Raw genomic sequence first — 20,564 nt, forward strand, 5'->3', positions numbered from 1 at the left:
TCAGGATCCCACGTCGGACCAGCCGCGCTGACGGACAGACAGACACCGCCCCCTGCCCCAGCGCCCACCTCCTCCCCGGCCGGCGGCCGACGGTGGACGCGGCGGCTAGCCGCGGGCAGGAGCCGGAGCCCGCGCCCGGAGGCGGGGTGGAGGGGGTCGGGGCTCGCGGCGTTGCACTGAAACTTTTCGTCCAACTTCTGGGCTGTTCTCGCTCCGGAGGAGCCGTGGTCCGCGCCGGGGCAGCCGAGCCGAGCGGAACCGGGAGAAGTGCTAGCTCGGGCCGGGAGGAGCCGCAGTCCGAGGAGGGGGAGGAGGAAGAAGAGAAGGAAGAGGAGAGGGGGCCGCGGTGGCGACTCGGCTCTCGGAAGCCGGGCTCATGGACGGGTGACGCGGCTGTGTGCACAGACAGTGCTCCAGCCGCGCGCGCGCCTCAGGCCCTGGCCCGGGCCTCGGCTCCGGGAGGAAGAGGCGCCCGCCTGGGCGCCGAGGAGAGCGGGCCGCCCCGCAGCCCGAGCCGGAGAGGGAGCGCGAGCCGCGCCGGCCCCGGCCGGGCCTCCGAAACCATGAACTTTCTGCTCTCTTGGGTGCATTGGAGCCTTGCCTTGCTGCTCTACCTCCACCATGCCAAGGTAAGCCGCCGTGCCCGCCTGGCGCCGCGGGCCGCTGCGAGCGCCTCTCCCGGCTGGGGACGTGCATGCGAGTGCGCGCGTGGGGGCTCAGTGCCCCACGCGGGTCCTTGGGCACCAGGCGCGCGGCTTCGCCTCTATCTTCATACGTGTAGGGGGAGGGGGCGCGCGCTAGGTGGGAGGACACCGGGACAGAATCTCACCGCCCACGCGGGCCCTGCCCACCCACCAGAGTTACCGCACGTAGGATCTGGGCCGACCAGCGGAGGGCGGGAGCCGGAGGAGGCAGCTGAGGGGGCTGGGCTTGCGCTGCCGCTGGCGGCTGAAGTTTGCTCCCGGCCGCTGGTCCCCGACGAACTGGAAGTCCGGGCAGCGGGGGCGGGAGCCGGAGCCCAGCGGGCGGGGGTGGGGGTGCTCGGACCTTGGACCGGGGGAGGGCAGAGAGCGTGGAGACGGCAGGGTGCAGGCGAGAGAGGGGCTTGCTGTCACTGCCGCTCGATCTCTGCGGCCCTCGCCTCGAGTTGGGGAAAAGTTTTGGGGTGGATTGCTGCTGGGACCCCCCCTCTCCGCCGGGCCACCTGCGCCGCAACACCCCCGCCCGTCCCAGCTCGCGTCCCGCTCGGTGCCCGCCCTCCCCCGCCCGGCCGGGCGCGCGCGGCGCGGAGCCGATTACATCAGCCCGGGCCTGGCCGGCCGCGTGTTCCCGGAGCCGCGGCGGCCCGAGCGGGGAACCCGGGGTGGCGAGCGGCGCCCCTCCCCCCGCCTGCCCTCCGCGGGAAGGTGACCTCTCGAGGTAGTCCCTTGCAGAGGACCCGGAGAACCACCCCTATTCCTTCCCGCTGTCCCCAGCCCTTAACTCCCTCCTAGGAGGAATTTCCTAACGTCCCTTCCCCATTTCCTCTCTGCTCGAAGAGAAGCCCCTGCCACCTCTTTATTTTTTATTCCCCTCTGCTGAGAAGACCCATCTAACCTCTCTCCGGCCCCAGAGTCCGGGAAAGAATGATCGCTGTCAGGAGTCGGGCTGCCTGGGCCCAGCCGGGTGCTTTGTCGAGACTCAACCTAAAGTCCCGACTTCGTGACAGTCTGCTTCCCTCCCCTCCCCCACACTTCCGAGTGAGCTGTGCTTTAGCTTTTATGGGGGTGGCCTAAGGGAGGGTTTAAAGAGGGTCCTCAGACCACTTTACACTTTTTGGAAAAATGGTTTGAAATTTGCTGTGACATGGGCCGTGTGGGACTAGCCCTCCCCGAACCTTTGGAGGGAGCTCCTGCCAGCCGTGCAAACACACTTTGTTCTGGTGAAATGGGCGTTGGAGCAGGAGCAGGTGGTTTTTTCGGAACTCCAAACTTGCCCACCCACCTTGCCTCCCAAAACCACCTAAGGGATCCTTTTCCGCTCTTCCTTTAGCTACAGAATCCCCTTAGAGAGTGGCAGAAGGAAGAAAATGGGCTGGGGTCCCTGCTGCCACCCGGAGTTCCTCAGACCCTGGCACAAAGGCCTTGGCTCCAGGCCTCCAAGGGGGGGGGAGGGGGAGGAGAGGCCGCCTGGCCACAGTGTGACCTTCAGAGGCCCCCAGAGAAGGGCACCTGGCCCCTCCCCGCCCAGAACTGCCCCTCCCAGTGCCCCCTGGACTTGGAGGGGGTATGAAGTTTCTGATCCCTTTGCTCTTTGGGGCCCAGGAGGAGTGGAGGGCATAGGCAGAATGTTGGCAGAGGGAAGCCAGGGGGTGCCATGGAGATGGGTGAGGGGCTGAGGCAGAGACTCCAGGGGGGTCCCTGAGGGAACTGTAGGGGGAGGCTCCAGCTGGGATCCTGGAAACTTGGCCCTGGAGGCAAGGCTGGGGATCTGGGGTGTATTGGGGGGGGTGTGGGAAAGAGAGAGACAGACAGACAGGCAGAGTCTCTGCGGAGTCTGCAGTTCTGTGGGCTAGAGCGCAGCTCTGCTGCTCGGGATCTGCCCCAAAAGAGGGGCAGGTGGGGTGGGCAGTTGGTGACAACTGGAGACCCTCTGGAAGGGCTGGGAGAAGCCTCTGCCTGCGGGGTGCTGTCAGGTCCACATGGTTGAGCTAGTTGACCTTCACAGCTTCTGGGGAGGGGAGGAATGATCTGGTGGGGGTGGGGAGGGATGAGAGGCCTCAGGCCTAGGTAGTGCAGGGGGCCCCCTAGGGGTTGGGCAGTGCTAAGGCATAAAAGGCTTCCCTGGTTGCCTTTGAGGAAGGTGTCCAGCAGGTGAGAGGGACTTGGGAACCCCCTCAATCCGGGAGGGAGAAGAAACCAGGGAACAAGGTGGGAGCCCGAGGCTCGGGGCTTTGGAGATAAATTCAGGCTCTAGGGAGATGGGTGCGCAGGGAAAAATGGGGCCCTCCCCTCCCCCAGGGTTTCCTCCCATGTTTTCCCCTCTAGGCAACCTGTGGCTTTGCTAAGTATTCCTGAGGATAGAAGAGTTTGGATGGGGGAGGGTGCTCGGTGCCCTTCGGTCCTCTGTACCGCCCCCCCCACAGCAACAGCGCACCCTGGTATTTGTTATGTCAGCAGGAGAAGGTCACCATGTTGTTTTTCTCGCCCCCAGTCCTTCCTTCCTGCCCCAGTCCAAATTTGTCCTCCTGTTTGACCTTAATACTTACCCGTGGCTTTGGACCAGGGAGTCAGGGGGGCTGAGAGACTTCACTTCTTTTAGCTCAGCAAGGGGCCAGTGAGGGCTGGGAAAGGGAAATGTGGGGGAGGGGCGGGGACCTGGGCAGCACAGCATTCTGGTGTTTTCCTCCTGTGTTTTGAGCCCCCCCACCAATATCTGGTCAGTCTTTATCTTCCTTGGCTTCAGAACGGGAGCAGTCCCAGGGGTGGTGCTTTGTGCTGTGGAGAGCCCCCAGAGGTGCCCTGCACCATTGAGAAGCCCCGGGGAAGCCAGAGGCTGCGGGTTGGGAGGGACTTAAGGAGGGAGCAGGGGCGGGGTGGCTGGGTCTGTGCATCCCTGCTTCTGCCCATGCCCATTCTTCGTTCTTTGTTTTGTCTTCAGTGGTCCCAGGCTGCACCCATGGCAGAAGGAGAGCAGAAACCTCACGAAGGTAAGTCCCCCCCCACGCCCACCCCTGCACATGGATGGGGGGGGTCCCTTGATCCCCCAGGGGATGGGTGGGAAGGCCTAGTTCCTTCTCAGGTCTGTTGGGGTTTGGGTGGGGAAGGGGCACAGGAATCTGGGGATCTAGAAAGGAAAAGGTGAGCTCCGGGAGATTAACCCTTCCATTCTGGAGCACTCTGTCTGTACTACTCAGACCACGGCTAGAAATAGGACTTGTGGTCTTTTTTTTCTGCTTTTTCCAGTAAAATTTTATTTGGAGAGGGAGTTGCGAGCACAGACCAGGAAGACGAATAGTGTTCAAGGATCCCAGGTGTCAGGGGAGGTGTCCCTTGTCGCCCCTGCTCCCAGGGGAGGATGGATACACCATGTCACTTCCAACCCAGCCAGATTCCACCTGTGGGGTCTGTGTGGCAGAGGCTGTGACCCCTGCTGTCTAGATTGCTGGCTGTGTATGAGCTGGAGGTGCAGAGGGCCCAGGCTCATGGAACTCCCTCCCCCCACTTGGCATTCCTTTGGGGGTGGAGAGAGAAAGCCCTACAGCCTCCCGCTGCCCTCCTGGGGAGTAGGTTTGGGTGCTTGTGAACTTCCCTCTTGGTCCAGCAGAGGGCTGGCTGTAGCTCCCAGGAGCCCCGCCCCTCTGCCCAGCCTGAGTCTGCCTGCCTTTTGTTTGCCGCGGTTTGGAGTACAGATCCTCCCATTTCTCTAGGGATGCCCTGGCTCTCCCCACTACTGAATGTGGCCTCTGCTCCAGCCCGATGTGCCACTCCCCCAGCTCCCCACCTCTGAGAAGGGACGACCCTGGGGTCTTCCTCCAGGCGAATTTCCCTGACCCAAATCCAGTGGCCCGGATGGTGGCCAGGGGCAGTGTTTCTACTCCCCAGGCTGGTGGTGACGCCTGGCCAGTTCTGCCTCCTTCCTCACTCAGGAGCCCTTTCCTTGACCCAGGGCCTGGCTTCCCCACCTGTGCCACTGACAGGCCTCCGCTCCCAGGGTGCACCCACCCTGCCTCAGCCTCCACTGGTCTCTCTCTGAGGTCTGGGAGAGGCAAGACAAATGGTCTTTGTTTGCTGGGGTAAAGGTTGTCTTAGAGAAATAAGGAAAACCACGAAGCCTGAAGTTGGAGTGTATGTGCGCCCACGCCTGAGCAAAAGCAGGACAGCTTTCCTTGGAGGTGTTGGCTGGGGTGCGAAGGGTGCGGTGAAGTCACCCCCCTCTACCTCCTGTGGGCCCTGAGGATGCCAGGGAGCTTTTCCAAGGAATTCCCACCCTGGATCTTTTTACCATCAGCTACCAACTGCCATGACCCAGGCCAGACTGTTCTGCCGTCCTGTCCTTGTGGCCCTGAAGGCTTGGCCACCTCTAGCCCCAGCCAGGACGCAGTGTCAGGGCAAGAATTCTTGATTAGTCATCTTCTTCAATATAGACCTGGCTTACAAAAGGACTTCTTCAGATCCCTGGTCTTGTTTATACTCTTTTTGGTGATGCTTGGTCCTAACCCTTGTAGCGGTGGGGAATTCTGTGCCCATTGTCTGGGTGGGGAAGCAGAGACCTCAGGCAAGGCCAAGGACTGGCTTGGGAGCCCCCAGTGTTTTCCTTCCTGTTTTCACACGTACAGCCTCCCCACTTCCCCTCAGCTCCTCACATTCTCCCTAATCCACTATATATACCCCCCTCCCCAGCACCCAGGCTCATCTTCCTTCACCCTTCTGGAGGGAGGAGTGAGGAGAGGCTCAACTGTGGCCTCTGGGAAGAGGCAGCTGGGGGTATGCCCTTCAGATGTCTTGGTGGGGCTCTAACCTTGTGTCTCTTGGGCTGAGAAAAGGGCGCTTGTTCTTAGGGCTGGAGATGGAAGGCAGAACCCTATACTTCAACCTCTGTTTCAGTGTCTTTAGAGATCAGCCCAACCCACTTACACAGATGTGCAGAGTCTGAGGCCTAGAGAGGGAGGAACTGTCCCAAGGTCACACCAAGTCCTGGCCAGAGCCCAGGCTTCCTCGCTGGCTGGATGCTGCTGCTTCCCTTCTGTTCAGGGGAAACTCATTTCAGGGACAGGATTGCTCTGTGGTGGTGGTGGAGGGCTGATGGGGAGTGGCAGGCCAGGCCACAATTTGGAGTAGTCATTCAGAGTCCTGACTTTATTTATTCTCAGGGGCCCTACCTCTGTGGCCCAGAATTACCCCTTCATGCTCCGGTGCACCCCAGGCTCCACGGCCAGCCTGGGAAGTTGTCTTTACCCTGGTCTCCCTCCAGATCAGCTTCTAGAAATGCTCCGTGACTGCAGTGGCGGCACCGTTTTTTCCATGATGCAAGCAGTTTGCCCTCCTGGGTGGCGTTATCGGTGGCTGGCAGGGCCAGCACAGTGTTCCCGCCCATAGCCACCTGCTGTTTCCAGGCAGACCCAGCCCCTGTGCCAGTGCCCACCACCTCCTCAGCCCGAGTCTGGGGAGGGGGTCTGGCAGGTGGCAAAGTGCCCCCTGATGCTTCCCCTCTGTTTCACAGGATGTTGGCTTGGGAAGGCTTTGATGTCAGAGTTGACTTTAACTCTGTTACTTACTGGCAGTGTGGCCTTGGGGCCAGTTACTCAGCCTCTGTAAGCCTCTAGTTCCCCATTTGTAAAACAGGGGGTCCTACTAGAACCTCAGAGTACCATGGACGGGAGAATTGTTTGGGGTGGCATCTGTGGACTCCTGTACACAGTGCCCAGCACATAAGAAGTGCTCAGTAAGTGGTTGTCGGTTAACGGCAGGGCAGCCGCTGTGGGGAGTTGGAGGGAAATGGAGAGTGGGCTTGCCAAGCTGGCTGCTCCTCCTTTCACGGGAAGCTTAGAGACCCCCAACAGGTATACTCATACTCAGACTGTCCTCTGGCATCACGGTTGACCTAGGGATTGGCTTGGCTGTCCTGGCGAGGCTAGGGGATCAGATGTGCAGGCTGACTCCCTTCGAACCTGACAGTGCCATGTGATCTTTGGAATAAAAACAGGCCTTTCTCAGTGTTGGTGGTGGAAAGCTAGGAGAGGACTTCAGCCACAGCCAAGAGACTTAAGTTAGATTTTCAGAAGGACGGTAGTGGGTACCTCTTCCAGACAGGAGCGGGTGGAGAGAAGGGCCGGCCACCTCTAACGTGACCTGCTAGGCTCATGTGTCACCCCCTGCCATGCAGTGGTGAAGTTCATGGACGTCTACCAGCGCAGCTACTGCCGTCCAATTGAGACCCTGGTGGACATCTTCCAGGAGTACCCCGATGAGATAGAGTACATCTTCAAGCCATCCTGTGTGCCCCTGATGCGGTGTGGGGGCTGCTGCAATGACGAGGGTCTGGAGTGTGTGCCCACCGAAGAGTTCAACATCACCATGCAGGTGGGCACCTGTGGGGAGCGGGGGAGGGGCCGCGTGGGTGGGTGGGGCATTAGGCTTTGCCAACAGGTGGTCCCCGGCCCTCTCCTGGGCAGCTCTTGAAGGGAGGAGCCAGGCTTGCCTTGCCCACCTCTCGCCCCTGAGTCAGTCAAGGGGAGATGTGGAGGTCTTACCCTCTTTGGAGAAAAAGATGCTCGCATTTCTGAGCCCAGGTTTCCAGCAAGCCCCGACCACCTCCTCCTCCTCCCTGACCTCTGTCCCCTGAGCTCAGGAGGGGGATGACACCTGTGACAGGAGCCCCTCCCTTCCTCTCTAGGAGGGAGAGAGCCCTCCCTCCCTGGGGGCTCTGTTTGGGAAGCTGGATGAGCCTGGTCTGTGGAGAGTTTAAAAAGCCAGTCGTTTGGTACTGCCTGGTGATGGGGCACATCTCAGCCTGGATGGGGCTGGAGGGAACTCTGAGACCCCAGGGAGGGATGGGTGGCTCTTGGGTAGTTACTGGGGGTAGGGTGAGGCCTGGAGGGGTAAGAGGAGGGGAGGGATGGGGAGTGGCAAGAACCCAGGACCCAAATTCCCAGCCTGGCCAACCCTGCAGCCATGTCTGCCCTCAAGAGAAGCAGGGGCTCCTCGAGGTCAGTGGGGTGGGGGGAGTTGGGGGGGGCCTGAGGCTCTTTCTGGTAGAGCCCCTGGTCCCCCCGTACTTCCGCCACCCTTCCCTGCTCTGTAGAACCCCTGGGTGCTGAGTGGCAGGAGCCATGGGGTCTCCCGCCTGGGTATGGCTGGCTGGGTCACTAACCGCTGTGATCTGCTTCCTTTTCCTCCAGATTATGCGGATCAAACCTCACCAAGGCCAGCACATAGGAGAGATGAGCTTCCTACAGCACAACAAATGTGAATGCAGGTAAGGATGGAGTCACGGAGTCATTTGTTCAGTGAATGGCTGCTGAACGAATTCAGGGGGCCCACTCTAGGCCAGGGTTAAGTACGTTCCACTTGTTAGCCCGTTTCCACCTTCCAGCTGTGTAACTGTGGGCATTTCGATATTACTTCAATGTGCCTCGGTTTCCACATCTGTAAAATGGGCACAGTAATAGTATGTACTGCTTAGCATTGTTATAAGGATTAAATGAGTCCTTATATGTCAAGAGTTTAAAACTGTAGTGATGTATCATAAATACTATGTTAAGTTTTTATTATTATTATTATTATTCTCGTTACCATCACCATCTGAACTCCTCTCTGTTTTGTTCTTTTCTCTTTCTCTACCCACTGCAGACCAAAGAAAGATAGAGCAAGGCAAGAAAAGTAAGTGGCCGTGACTTTCCCTCTTCTCCCTCTACTTGGTGGTTGTCTTGGTTTGGGGCTCTTGGCTTCCTCTCTCAGGGGGGTCTGATGGCTTCACTGGGTCTGAGAGTTGGTTTCATGGGGACTTGTGGTGGCAGCAGTGGGATGGAGCAAACTCCAGGATTATGGCTCTAGAACAACTGACAAAACCCAGCCTGGTGCCTGGAACTTCCTTTGGAAGAGACGATGCATCTCCGGGCCATTCCCGGCCAGGACTTGCGGTCTTGGCGTGTCGGGGGCTGTCGTGGAAGCTGGCTCCCGGGCCTGCTCTAGCCTCCTGTCACCCATGGCAGGGAGAGGGAGTGGGTGGCAGAGAGGCCAGCTTTTGTGTGTTAGAGGAAATGGCCTCGTTGGTGGCTGCAGTGGTGGTGCAGTTGGATTTGGGGCCAGCTGGGGTGTTTTCTTGGTGCGTGCCCTCCTGCGGGAGTGAGGCAGGCCAGAGACGCTCAGCCGCCTTGGCCGGGGAGAAAGAGGTGAATGTTGGCCATTTCCTGAGGCTTTCACTTGCTCAGTGTGGAGGGTCAGGTCAGGATGGAGCAGGGGGTGAGGTCTGGCAGCGGTGATCCTTCAAGACAGGGCGAGCGGCTGGCACGGGAGAGAGCCTGCAGGGGAAGAGACTGAGAGAGAGCACCTCTGCCCTTCCCCCACCCATCGTCCTGTCTGCCCCCAACGCTCTGGTGACATTGAAGCCCCCTAGGCCTCAACCCCTTGCCTCTTCCCTAAGTCCCCAACTTCAGGATTGCTAAGCAGTGATTGGGGACAGGAGGCTCAGAGAGAGAGAGAGTGTGTCTGTGCGCGTGTGAATGAAGACCTTCCTTCCTCCAGAGCTTTCTCCCGAGAGGGAACAGACTTGCCCCTCTCCTCCATCCCCTCCCCTTCATTTGTCCCACGTGGCAGCCATCCTGAGGGGCATTCTCTGGGGCCGGGCGGGTGTGGAGAGGGCTGGTTCCCTGGAGGGGGACAGGCTTCAGCTTGCCGCCCTTGCCTGTTCCCCAAACGCCTGCCTTGCCCACAGGGAGAGTGGGCTTTCGCCTGGTCTCCGAAGAGAGTCTGGTGAGATGGTGTAGCAGGCTTTGACAGGCTGGGGAGAGGACGCTTCGCCAAATGCCGCCCAGGCCCCCCTCCCCACGCCTCCCTAACTCCCACCCCACCCTGCCGCCTGCCTGGGGCCCCGCCTCTCAGCCCAGGTTATGGCCGGGCTGGCTGGCGCCTTTCGTATGCCACCCTTGGTTTTGCGCCAGCTCCCAAGATAGCTGCTCCCCTACACTGAGATTCACAGAGGCAGGGCCCCTGGAGGGACCCCTCGCTCTGGTACTTGGAAATGAAGGCAGAAGGTGCCTGGAGTACAGCCTGCACCCCCTTCCCTCGCCCCCCATCGAGTCAAGTCTCTGACCTTCTCCCCAAACTCTGGCCTACCTCTTATGGCCCCTGACCTTCAGGGTCAGACTTGTTCAGGGATGCTGGGCAGAGAGCCTGCCCCCTAGGCTTTGCCCCCTGCCTGGAACCAGGAGACACCATGAGCGTGGAGGCCTGTGGGTCCAGTGCCCTCCACCCAGCCTCTGCTCCCCCCGCCACACACACAGCCTTGCTAGGAGCTGGGTTTGCTGCCCCCCCCACCCCCCGCTCCGCCCAAGGGTAAAGTGAGAAGAAGGCGCCATTGAGTGCCTGCCGCCCCGGCCCATCCCGTGTGCGTGCACGTGTGCAAGCTCTCCCTCGTGCCTCGGAGCGTGTCCTGTGTCCTGCCCTCCTCACTGCTTCCTTTCCTCTCCCCTACCCCCTTGCTTTCTCTCTGTCTGTCTCTGTTTTTTTATTTTCCAGAAAATCAGTTCGAGGAAAGGGAAAGGGGCAAAAAAGAAAGCGCAAGAAATCCCGGTATAAATCCTGGAGCGCGTACGTGGTGCCACCGCTGTCTCGTTTCCTGGAGCCTCCCAGCCCCCAATCAAACTCCCGCCTGCAGGACCCTGGAACCCTGCCTCCCTCCTGCTCCCCTTCCCTGGCTCCTATCCTCCTTCTCCCCTAGTGACTCTCTCTCACTCTCACTCCACTAATTGGCACCGATGGGTAGATGTGGTGGTGGCATTGCTGGTCCAGGGCTGGGGGTGGGCGGGTGGGCAGAGTGGGCCTGGAGGATTCAGGGAGGGGCCTCTGGCTTGGCTGGGCACCCACCGCCTTTCCCTCACCCACTGGGCACTGGTGGCGGGCCCATGTTGGCACGGGTGCCGGGCGCTGATGCCTGCTCACCCAACTGGTTTCCACTGCTCTAGGCTTCCGCACTTCTCTGGAAGCTGGGGGGTGGGGGTGGGGAGGGCAGACGTGGCGTGAGGAAGGGGCGTGGATGAGGTGAGGCAGCTCGTTGTTGGCTGAAGGAGGATGTGGCGTCAAACACCACTGCGGCCCCTCCTTGTGGACTTGGGGCCTCTGGAGGAGAGCCCCCTATTCCAGCCCAACCCATGGCACCCACAGAAGCCTTCCCGTAGGGTGGCCTCTTCCTCTGGGTTTGAGGCTGTGGGCGACCCTTTGGCCACAGCGGCCTGGCCTGTGGACCCTGCCTCTGGGCCTAGCCTGCCGTCACTCCCTGCTTCAGCCCCCACTTTGGTGGAGGGGCCTGGGCATGAGCCTTCACACAGGGAGGAGGTGGCCCCGATTGCCATCCCCAGCAGGTGGAGAGTGAAGGTGTGCTTTTCCGGGGGTGGTAGCCGTTGGGGCCCTGTGGCCCGAGACTTGCACTTGTGCCCGTGGGACAGCGCTGCCCCTTACAGCACCCCTGTCCTTGCATTCTGCCCGTGTACGTCCGCCTCTTCCTGCGGGCAGGCTTCCTAGCCAGTGCTGCCTCTTTCCGCCGCTCTCTCTTGTCTTCCGCTGTGGCGTCGGACCCTTCCAGGGCGTGGAAGGGTGTGGGGCCCGTGAGCTGGGTGGGGTGCAGCTGCTGACGTGGTCGGGGGTGTTGCATGGATTTTTTTCTCTCTCTCTGCTGACGCTCTAGCTTAGATGTCTTTCCTTTTGCCTTTTGCAGTCCCTGTGGGCCTTGCTCAGAGCGGAGAAAGCATTTGTTTGTACAAGATCCGCAGACGTGTAAATGTTCCTGCAAAAACACAGACTCGCGTTGCAAGGCGAGGCAGCTTGAGTTAAACGAACGTACTTGCAGGTTGGTTCCCAGAGGGCGAGCAAGTCAGAGAGGGGCTTTGCACAGAGATGGGGAGAGAGAGAGAGCGCGCGAGCGAGCGAGCGAGAGCGAGCGAACGCGCACCTGAAAGGGGCCAGCTGCTTGCTCAGCTTCTAGCTGCTTGCCTGGTGACTGCCGCCTTCTCTGCTCGCGGGGCCCCTGCGCTGGGCAGCGGGTGCTGGCCGGCCCACCAGGGCCAGTTCAGAGCTTGCCCTGGTTGCGTGAGTGGGCAGGCCAGTGTGGCTTCCCGTGGTGGTGTGGACGCAGGCTGAGTGTTGTGTCCTGTGGTCCTGCTCGTAGTGGCTGTTGGTTCTGACGTCGTGATTCCTACCTCTGCTGCTAATAGGAAGGGCCCTTCCCGGCGTGGGGGGATGCGCCTCTACAAAGCGCAAACACTTGGGGGCCTCGCCACCGCCTCTGAGGTCTGCACCGCTGGGTTTCTCATCCCCTCAGTGTCTCTCCTTGGGGACAGGGCTTGAGTTCATCCTCAGACTGGGGTCCTGGAGGGCGTGGGCTCTGCCTGTTGGTTTAGGGCAGATAGGAGATTTAACATCAGGAGACGCTAGATAGCTTAATACTCCAGTCATCACGGCGACAACCCCGAACAGCCCACCTATTTCCAGATGCCCCTGGGATGGGTGGAGCCACACCCATTCTCCTAATGTCAGGCCGTGAGCTCCTCACACCTGGGCCTAGGTTTTATTCATCTGTGTGACCCCCCACTCCCACCCCAGGCATCTGTGCCTCTGTCCCTTGTTCACACCAGGGACCAAGGAAGTGTCAAGTGCGTGAGTGAATACATGACCGAGTTCAGGGGTGAGGGCAAGAGCACGGGGCCGTGACAGGTGGCTGGCAATCTTTTGATGCCTCGCTGGTGTTTATACTCATCTGGCCTGTGCTCAAAGGCAGGGAGCCCTCTGGGCCAGCGTAAGCTTCACCCAGGAAGGAGAGGCTTTTATGGGGATTCCCGGGCAGGGCCAGGGTGCCCCCGGCTAGTCCAGATGCCTCATTGGTTAACAGGGTCCTTGGAGTGTAGCTCTCTCCCCCGTCTCCCGTGTTCCTGTGGCTTGTGCGTGTCAGGGAGGCTGGGGACCAGGCCCTGGGGGTGTTACTGTGGGTTCTGTCTGTCTTGGCGGTACGTGAAGGCAGGAAGTGTACACTAGTGCTGGGGTGGGGGCTCTGCCTCACCCCAGGGATGGCTGAGGGGTCTCCACATCTCCCAGGGACCTCCGAGAAGATAAGGGATTTGCCATTTTAGGGTTACCACGGTGATCATTCTGCAGTGATGGGATAGGGGGATGTCTGCAGTGACCTGGGGGCTAACTGAAGTTACCCGAACCCATCCTCTCACCTGGCTGTATGGGGGAATTTCAGTCCTCAAACAGGAGGCTTAGGATCCCCATTCCTAAGCTCTCAGAAGGGCAGGGCCTGCTCTGACCTCTCTTCAAGTGGGGAGGGTAAAAGGCAAGCAGCCCAGGTGCAGGGGCATGATGGGAAAGTTCTAGGAGTCCCCTCTGCCTCCCCGACCCTAAGTTAAATAGCATATTGGAAAGGTAAGGCAGCCTGGTACCTGGGGCCTGCAGCTGAGGCCAGGACGGTGGGCATGGTGAGGGGAGGTGTGTCTCTCACCTTCCCAGGGCCCCAAGCCCTGCTGGCTCCGCCTCTCCTGGGAGCCTCACTTCCCCAGCTTCCTGGCCTGCTTGGCCTCTGCACAGGCCCTATCCTTTGCTCTCCCAACTCACTCCCCCAAACCAGCACCATAGGGACTGCACTGAAACATCTCCTTCTGCAGGGAGGCTTTGCTGATTAACTTGGTCCAACTTTGCTCACCTATCAGCTCTTAAATGTCAACTAGGGACTGTTCTTTGGGACGTGTTCATTTGTTGCTTGTGATGAGATGTCATTCTGCCTTTGTCTTGTCTCAGCTAGATTGTAATCTCCAGAGGGCAGACTGGGAGCCCCGGACGTAGTTGCCACTCTCCCAGAGGCAGGACTGCGCTTTCTCTGTCCTCTCCCCTGCTGGCCTCGGGCTGCAGGAAGGGGAGGCTGCGGCCTCCCCACCGGGGCTCCTCCCCTGGCCCTAACCCCCAGCCTCTGTTTCCCGTTCTCTGCAGATGTGACAAGCCAAGGCGGTGAGCTGGGTGGGAGGAAGGAGCCTCCCTCAGAGTTTCAGGAACGAGACGTCTCACCAGGAAAGACTGACACAGAATGACCCATAGCCGCTGCCCCCGCACCACCACCACCATCAACAGAACAGTCCTGAATCCAGAAACCTGACATGAAGGAAGAGGAGGCTGTGCGCAGAGCACTTTGGGTCCGGAGCACAAGACTCCGGCAGAAGCATTCCCGGGCGGGTGACCCAGCACGGTCCCTCTTGGAATTGGATCGCCATTTTATTTCTCTTGCTGCTAAATCACCGAGCCCGGAAGATTAGAGAGTTTTATTTCTGGGATTCCTGTAGACACACCCACCCACATACATGCGTTTATATATATATATAAAATATATAAAAATAAATATATATATTTTATATATATATATAAAATATATATATTCTTTTTTTTTAAATTAACATTGCTAATGTTATTGGTGTCTTCACTGGATGTATTTGACTGCTGTGGACTTGAGTTGGGAGGAGAACGCCCCCACCCAGATCCTGACAGGGAAGAGGATGGAAGCAGAGACTCTGGCATCATCTTTTTATCCCTCTTAGGGAAGCCGGGGTCCCCTCACCTGCCGGGGGACGCGCAAGGCCAGGGCACGGGGGCAAATTTGGCCTGCTTTTGGAAACACCGACAAACCCAGCCCTGGCCCCGAGCCTCTATCCCGAGTCAAACGGACAGAAAGACAGGCAACAGGTGCAGGGCACGAGGACGCTGGCTCTGACCAGGAGTTTGGGGGAGCCTCGGGACACTGCTGTGCTTTGGAGAACCCCTCCACGTGCTGCACGGGCATCTTGCCCCCAGGGGCACTTGCCTGGAAGATTCAGGAGTCTGGGCAGCCTTCACCTCCTCTCACCCGCTTCCGAGATGCCCAGGAGGCCACTGACATGCCTTGGCGAAGAGAAGAGAGACGTTGGTGGAGGAAGGGCCGCCCAGTGGCAGCTCATCCTCCGAGGGAAGGGCCTCCTGCCTTGGCCCTCTCCCAGCTTCGCTTCCCGGGGCGCAGCCCAGGAGGGCCCGATGTCCTCAGACCATTGAAACCACTAGTTCTGTCCCCCCAGGAGACCTGGCTGTGTGTGTGTGAGTGGTTAACCCACCTCCGTCCCCCAACCCGACCCTTCCTGCGGCATAGAGAGACAGGGCAGGGTCCCGGTGCCCACCCTGGAGGCAGAGAAAAGAGAAGTGTTTTATATATGGTAGTTATTTAATATGCCCTTTTAATTAGAAATTAAAACAGTTAATTTAATTAAAGAGTAGGGTTTTTTTCAGTATTCTTGGTTAATATTTAATTTCAACTATTTATGAGATCCATCTCTTGCTGTCTCGCTCTCTCTTATTTGTACTGGTCTTTGTGTATAAAATTCCTGTTTCCAATCTCTCTTGCTCTGATCGGTGACAGTCACCAGCTTGTCCTGAGCAGATATTTAATTTTGCTAACACTCAGTTCTGCCCTCCCCTTTCCCTTGGCTCCCCACCACACATTCCTTTGAAATAAGGTTTCAGTATACATCTACATACTATATATATATTTGGTAACTTGTGTTTGTGTATATATATATAATATATATATATATGTTTATGTATATATGATTCTGATAGACATTGCTATTCTGTTTTTTTATATGTAAAAACAAAACAAGAAAAAATAGAGAATTCTACATACTAAATCTCTCTCCTTTTTTAATTTTAATATTTGTTATCATTTATTTATTGGTGCTACTGTTTATCCGTAATAATTGTGGGGGAAAAAGATATTAACATCACATCTTTGTCTCTAGTGCAGTTTTTCGAGATATTCCGTAGTACATATTTATTTTTAAACAACAACAAAGAAATACAGATATATCTTAAAAAAAAGCATTTTGTATTAAAGAATTTAATTCTGATCTCAAAGCTCCTCCTGGTTTCTCCTTCTCCATTGAATCTTTGTTCCAGACTTCCTCCTGCCCCCTTTCCCTCCTCCCATGGGAAACATGGCATTTGCCTGAGGTCTGGGAAAGGGATTCCAAGCGTGTAGGATACGGGGTGACCCACCTCATTGTGCCGGGGGCCAGAGTCTTTCCATTCTGGCTGGGCCCGTCCTGGGGGAGCTCGTTCATCTTCTGCCATCTGTGGAAGTGGGGGAGGGAGAGACAGCTCCTTAGATAGGAGCCAAGGGCCCTGCAATGAGTAGAGCTGCCTTCAGGAGTCGTGTGATCCAGGCAATGGCCCTCGTCAGAGAAGGAACTGGCCATGTCTCTGAGCTTGTTTCCCAGAGGACAGGAGGGGGCTGGGAATGGGAAGGGGGTGCTTGTGTGGGGCGTGTACCCCCAGGGTATAAATTAGTTTTACGTAGTAGTCCTGGAGTTCCTTGAGCCTCTGGAAGGTGGGCCCACGGTTCCACTTGCCCCTGAGGGGACTCCCTGCCCTGCCTTGCTGCGTAGGCCCAGCTCTCCTGCAGGCCCGGGGAAGGTGGAAGCTGTCTGGGTCTTTGGCGTTTTTGAACAGTGCTTCCAAATCCACTTCTCTAGCCTCTTTTATTCCTTCAAACCGTATTTATTGGGCCACCAGCCATCGTGCCAGGGCAAGGGATGCCGTTATGAATAAGACACAATTCCACCCCTCAAGGATCTGGTGAGGGTGGGTGAGGAGACACAGAACTATAAATCCACAAATAGAAAAATACATAAATTACGATGGGGGCATTTGATCCAGCTTGGGAGTGGGGATGGATTGCGGGTGGTGGAGTCTGGGAGGTCTGCTCATTATGTTACCTTTAGGCTGCCCCTTAAAGAGTGTGAAGGAGAAGACAGAACATGGAGGGGCGGGTGGAAGGGTTGAAGCCGACATCCCAGGCAGAAGGGGCAGTGTGGGCAAAGGCATGGAGGGAGGACTCAGGCAGGGAGTGGGTGAGGGGATGAAGGTGGGAGAGAGAGGCAGGAATAGCCCTTGCCTGCCGCACCCATGGTGCCAAGAGCCTATGACCTGGGGATGAGCAGCACGTGAGGGGTTTTAAACAGGGAGCACCTCTGCAGGGAGGTGGTTGTAATCCTCCCGTGGGAGACACCCTGAGGAGGGTAGAGGTGACTTCGGTGGCTGAAAAGGGAGGGCACCCCCTGCCTCTCCTGGCCACACTGGGTGGGGGGGGGACTAGGGAGGCGAGGTTCCTGCCCTCGTGCAGCTTTGGTTCTAGTTAAGTGCTCATTTTCCAAGCGCTTTCCACCTGTGGCTCTTCCGCTGGTTAACACGATCCACAAGACCTGTGAGGTCGGGGGCTCTTGTCATCCCAAGGGAATATTTGCCTGAGCCTCCAACTGGCCTTCCAGATTCTTCTCTCTCCTGCATTCTCATCAGCCAGAGTGAGCCTGTTAAAATGTGAGCTGAATCATATTACCTTTTGGCTCAAAACCCTGCAGACTCCGTTTTATTCGGCGAAAGAAGCCAAAGTCCATACGGTGGCCTTAAAAGGCCCTGCACCATCTGTGTTGCCTTGATCTCCCCAACTCAATGACCTCTGACCCCACCTTGACCACTCAGCTCCAGCCACACTGGCTTCTCTGTTCCTCGCGGGTGCGCTCCCGCCTCAGGGCCTTTGCACGTGCGGTCCTCTCTTCCTAGAGTCCTCTTCGCCCAGATGTGGCATGCGTGGCTCTCTCACCTTTAAGTTTTGTTACCATCTCAGCAAGGCTGCTTGACTATTGCATTTACAATCAACACCCTGCCCTCGGGCTCCTCTGCACTCGGGGTCCTCTTTTCACCATCCTTTTTTTCCCATAGCACATGCCACCATCTAACATACCCTAGAACAGGTCTGTCCAATAGAACTATGATGTGAATGAACCATGTATGTAGTTTAAAGTGTTCTCTGAGCCAGATGTTGAAAGGTAAAAAGAAACAGGTGACGTTTAATTGAATCATATATTTTACTTAACCCCAACATATCTAAAATATCATCGAATCAATATAAAAATGATTAATGAGAGAGTTTATGTTTTTCGGTATTAAGTCTTCGAATCTGATGTGTATTTTGCTTTTATCAAACTTCTCAATTGGGAGTAGCAACATGTCAAGTATGCAGTATACATATGAGGCTGGTGCCTACCGTTTTGGACCGTGTTGCTTTAACATTTACCCCTCCTCTTATTTCCCCCACTACTAGAATGCAAGCAATGTGAGGGCAGAGATTTTTATCTGTTTTGTTCAATGTTGTACATTGTATCTCCAGCTCCTAGAACGTGCCTGGGACATGCTCAATAAACATTTGTTATCTGACTGACATTGTTGAAACTGAAGCCTGGTGACTGAGGGTTTGTTTTATCCCAAGACTATGGAGGTAGGTGATGGCTGGCACTGGCGGGAGTGGTGGGTAGACAGGCTTTTTGACAGGTGGGGACTCGAGCAGGGCTGGGTGAGGAGAGGGGAACTCAGAGTCGGTGGTGGGGATGAGGGACAGAGAGGCCTCTTCCCCTGTGCCAGGCCCTGTCTCCTCCTTTTAGCCACCCTGGGGACGGGGCTCATTATTTCTACTTGGTAGATGAGGGTCAGAGAGGGTAAATAACTTGCCCGAATCGACTCACAGCCAGTAAAATGGCCAAGCCAGAATTTAAACCAGCTTTCCTGACTCCGATTCCAGTGCTCTTCCCACCTCACCACAGTTGCCCCAGGCTAGGGCAGAACATCAACAACTAAAAATGAATCGTCTAGACTGAATACAAACAGGCAGAAGAAAAGTGGGACGGGGGAGGATGTGGTGGTGGCCAAACCCAGGGCTGAAATCCATATTTCCCCAAGCGCGGCGAGGCAAGAGATGTCTCTAGGGCCTGGGCTCGTCAGTAGAAGATCTGAAACCTAAGATGGAAGAGATTGCAACACGCAGCCTTGGAAGACAGAAACAGTCTTTAAATAGACTCTGGAGAAAAAGAAGGATAAAACGAACATGCTGCATCCCCCAGTTGTATAAGACCTGCTCATACACCCCCTGCAGCCTTCCCAAAGGACCTCTCAAGGCTCAGTGCCAAGCTGTCCCAGCCTTTTTCCCCTCTGTGGGACTCACACCCTCCCCTCTGGTCTGGCCACTGTTTTCCCTGGAGACATAGCGCTCCTTCTCAACTCTGCTCTGCCCAGCCTGAGCCCCTTTCCCCTTTTCCTAAGGGGCAACCTACCCTGGCCACAGCCCCAAAGGCCTTTGTATACTTCTTCTCCAAGGAAGCTGACAGCCTACTCTTTCCTCCTGTAAGGAGGCTGGGTGGATCCGTACAGAACTTGGTGATTCTGGATCAGTTTCACGTGTTAGTGCCGTTGTGGTGGCCTGGGTCCAAATATGGCTGCCAGCAGCGCTTTCCACCCCTACGTCTGCGTGCTGCAAGAAAAAGAGTCTACTTTTCCTCTGTTGAGTCTGGGCTGGCCTTATGACTTGCTTTTGACTAAGAGGATGTGGCAGAACAGATGTTCTGGGACTTTCGGGCCTTGGCCTTGAGGGAGTTTGCAGTTTCCATTTTTTGCCTCTTAGCCGGCGGCTGCCATGCTGTAAGGAAGTTCAACTACCCTGCTGGAGAGAGAGGCCACGTAGAGAGAAAGAGAGGGGCTCAGGCTGCCCCCAACTGTTCCAACCACCCCAAGCTGAGGCCCCAGACGTGTGAGTGAGATCATTTTGGATTCTCTAGCCCCAGGTGAGCCACTCTTGCACAACACAAAAAGGAGGGAAGCAATCTCCTGCCCAGATGTACAGGGTTGTGAGTAAATATATGGCTGTTGTTGTTTCAGACTATGATGTTTTGGGGTAGTTGTTACTCACCAATCATATCTGAACCATCTAACTAAATGGCCATTTCTTTGGGGCTAGGACCTTTGTCCCTTCCCATCCATAAGTCTTAGCATGATGGTCTCAGCGGGTGGAGGGAGGTTCCAGGAAGGAAGGATATTTATAAAGCAGTCAGAGACCAGCAGCAGTCTGCCTTGGTGGGAAGACTCAGGGCAAGGGCTGACCCAGGCAGGACAAAGTATTGTCCAAATTTCTAGAATGAGGAGAGCCAGTCAGTTTTATTGAAGTCTCACCAAAAGAAAGTGGGCCTCATCTATAGCATGAGGGAGAGAGGCTAGAGGCTGAGAAGAGCTGGCAGAGAGAGAAGAACAAGGGATTTGGAGGAAAGGGCTATGGAATCTTGTCCTCTCCTTCCTTCCTTCCGCCCTCGCAACCTCCAGAATTTATGGACTAGCAGCCATATGGGCTATGCCCTGGTGCAGAATGGGCTCTCACTTACCGGGGCTGGCTTTAGCCTAAAGATGGGGGCCAGACGAGATGACCTCTGGGAGGCCCCACCAGGTTGGCCTCGGAGTTCTTGGGAGGAAGATAATTCAGCTGCATCCACAGGACATTATCCATCAGGACATGGGGAACAGGGGAGGGCAGGGAAGGAATCAGTGAATATTCATAATCTTCCTGGAAAGGGAAAATGCAAGGCAAAGATAGGGCCTGGCTGAGCATCTGCAGAGGAGGAGATGGGAGTGACTCCAAAGGTGGATGAGCTAGAACCGAGGGGAACAGGGATTCAAAGGAAAAGGACCCGTCAGGCCTAGGGGCCTATAGGAGGAAGGCCGGGCCTGGGTCCCCTCCGGACCAGAGGACCGAGAGCTGAAACAGATTTTCAAAGGTTGCATTTGTCTTTGGGTGGTGAGTCTGTTAGTGAAGAAGGTATAAGTACTACCCTCAGGGAGCTCACAGTCTGAGGCGGCTGACAGGGTCCTTGCTTTCAGGGTGCTTCCTGCCTTCCCAGAGTTTCTCGTTTGAGGGAGGAGACAGAATCCCTGCCACCAGACATTGCTCTGTTGATTAAGATGGACGCCATTCTCAGGAAGGCGCCC

The 20,564-nt window shown here is 56.8% G+C and overlaps 1 protein-coding gene across 3 annotated transcripts; it reads left to right on the forward strand.

The window, feature by feature from the left end:
- Positions 1-421: 421 nt before the first annotated feature.
- VEGFA (vascular endothelial growth factor A) lies at positions 422-15,617 on the forward strand. Of its 3 annotated transcripts, none has more exons than XM_070046707.1 (8): positions 422-629; positions 3,640-3,688; positions 6,865-7,061; positions 7,880-7,956; positions 8,331-8,360; positions 10,218-10,289; positions 11,413-11,544; positions 13,677-15,617. In XM_070046707.1, the coding sequence occupies exons 1-8, from the start codon at positions 564-566 to the stop codon at positions 13,696-13,698; spliced, it is 645 nt and encodes a 214-aa protein (XP_069902808.1). In that variant the 5' UTR covers positions 422-563; the 3' UTR covers positions 13,699-15,617. The 3 variants fall into 3 exon arrangements, with proteins under 3 accessions (XP_069902808.1, XP_069902809.1, XP_030726459.3); XM_070046708.1 differs by having other exon boundaries at positions 10,218-10,271; XM_030870599.3 differs by lacking the exons at positions 10,218-10,289; positions 11,413-11,544.
- The last annotated feature ends 4,947 nt before the right edge of the window (positions 15,618-20,564 follow it).

The sequence above is a fragment of the Globicephala melas genome, chromosome 11, assembly GCF_963455315.2.
Source record: "Globicephala melas chromosome 11, mGloMel1.2, whole genome shotgun sequence".
Classification (NCBI taxonomy): domain Eukaryota; kingdom Metazoa; phylum Chordata; class Mammalia; order Artiodactyla; family Delphinidae; genus Globicephala; species Globicephala melas.

Excerpts from the sequence above, each read along its gene's own strand:
- VEGFA (XM_070046707.1), top strand. The coding sequence starts at position 564 with ATGAACTTTCTGCTCTCTTGGGTGCATTGGAGCCTTGCCTTGCTGCTC. Across the intron at positions 7,062-7,879 it reads AGTTCAACATCACCATGCAG|ATTATGCGGATCAAACCTCA; the intron begins GTGGGCACCTGT and ends CTTTTCCTCCAG. Across the intron at positions 11,545-13,676 it reads TTAAACGAACGTACTTGCAG|ATGTGACAAGCCAAGGCGGT; the intron begins GTTGGTTCCCAG and ends CGTTCTCTGCAG.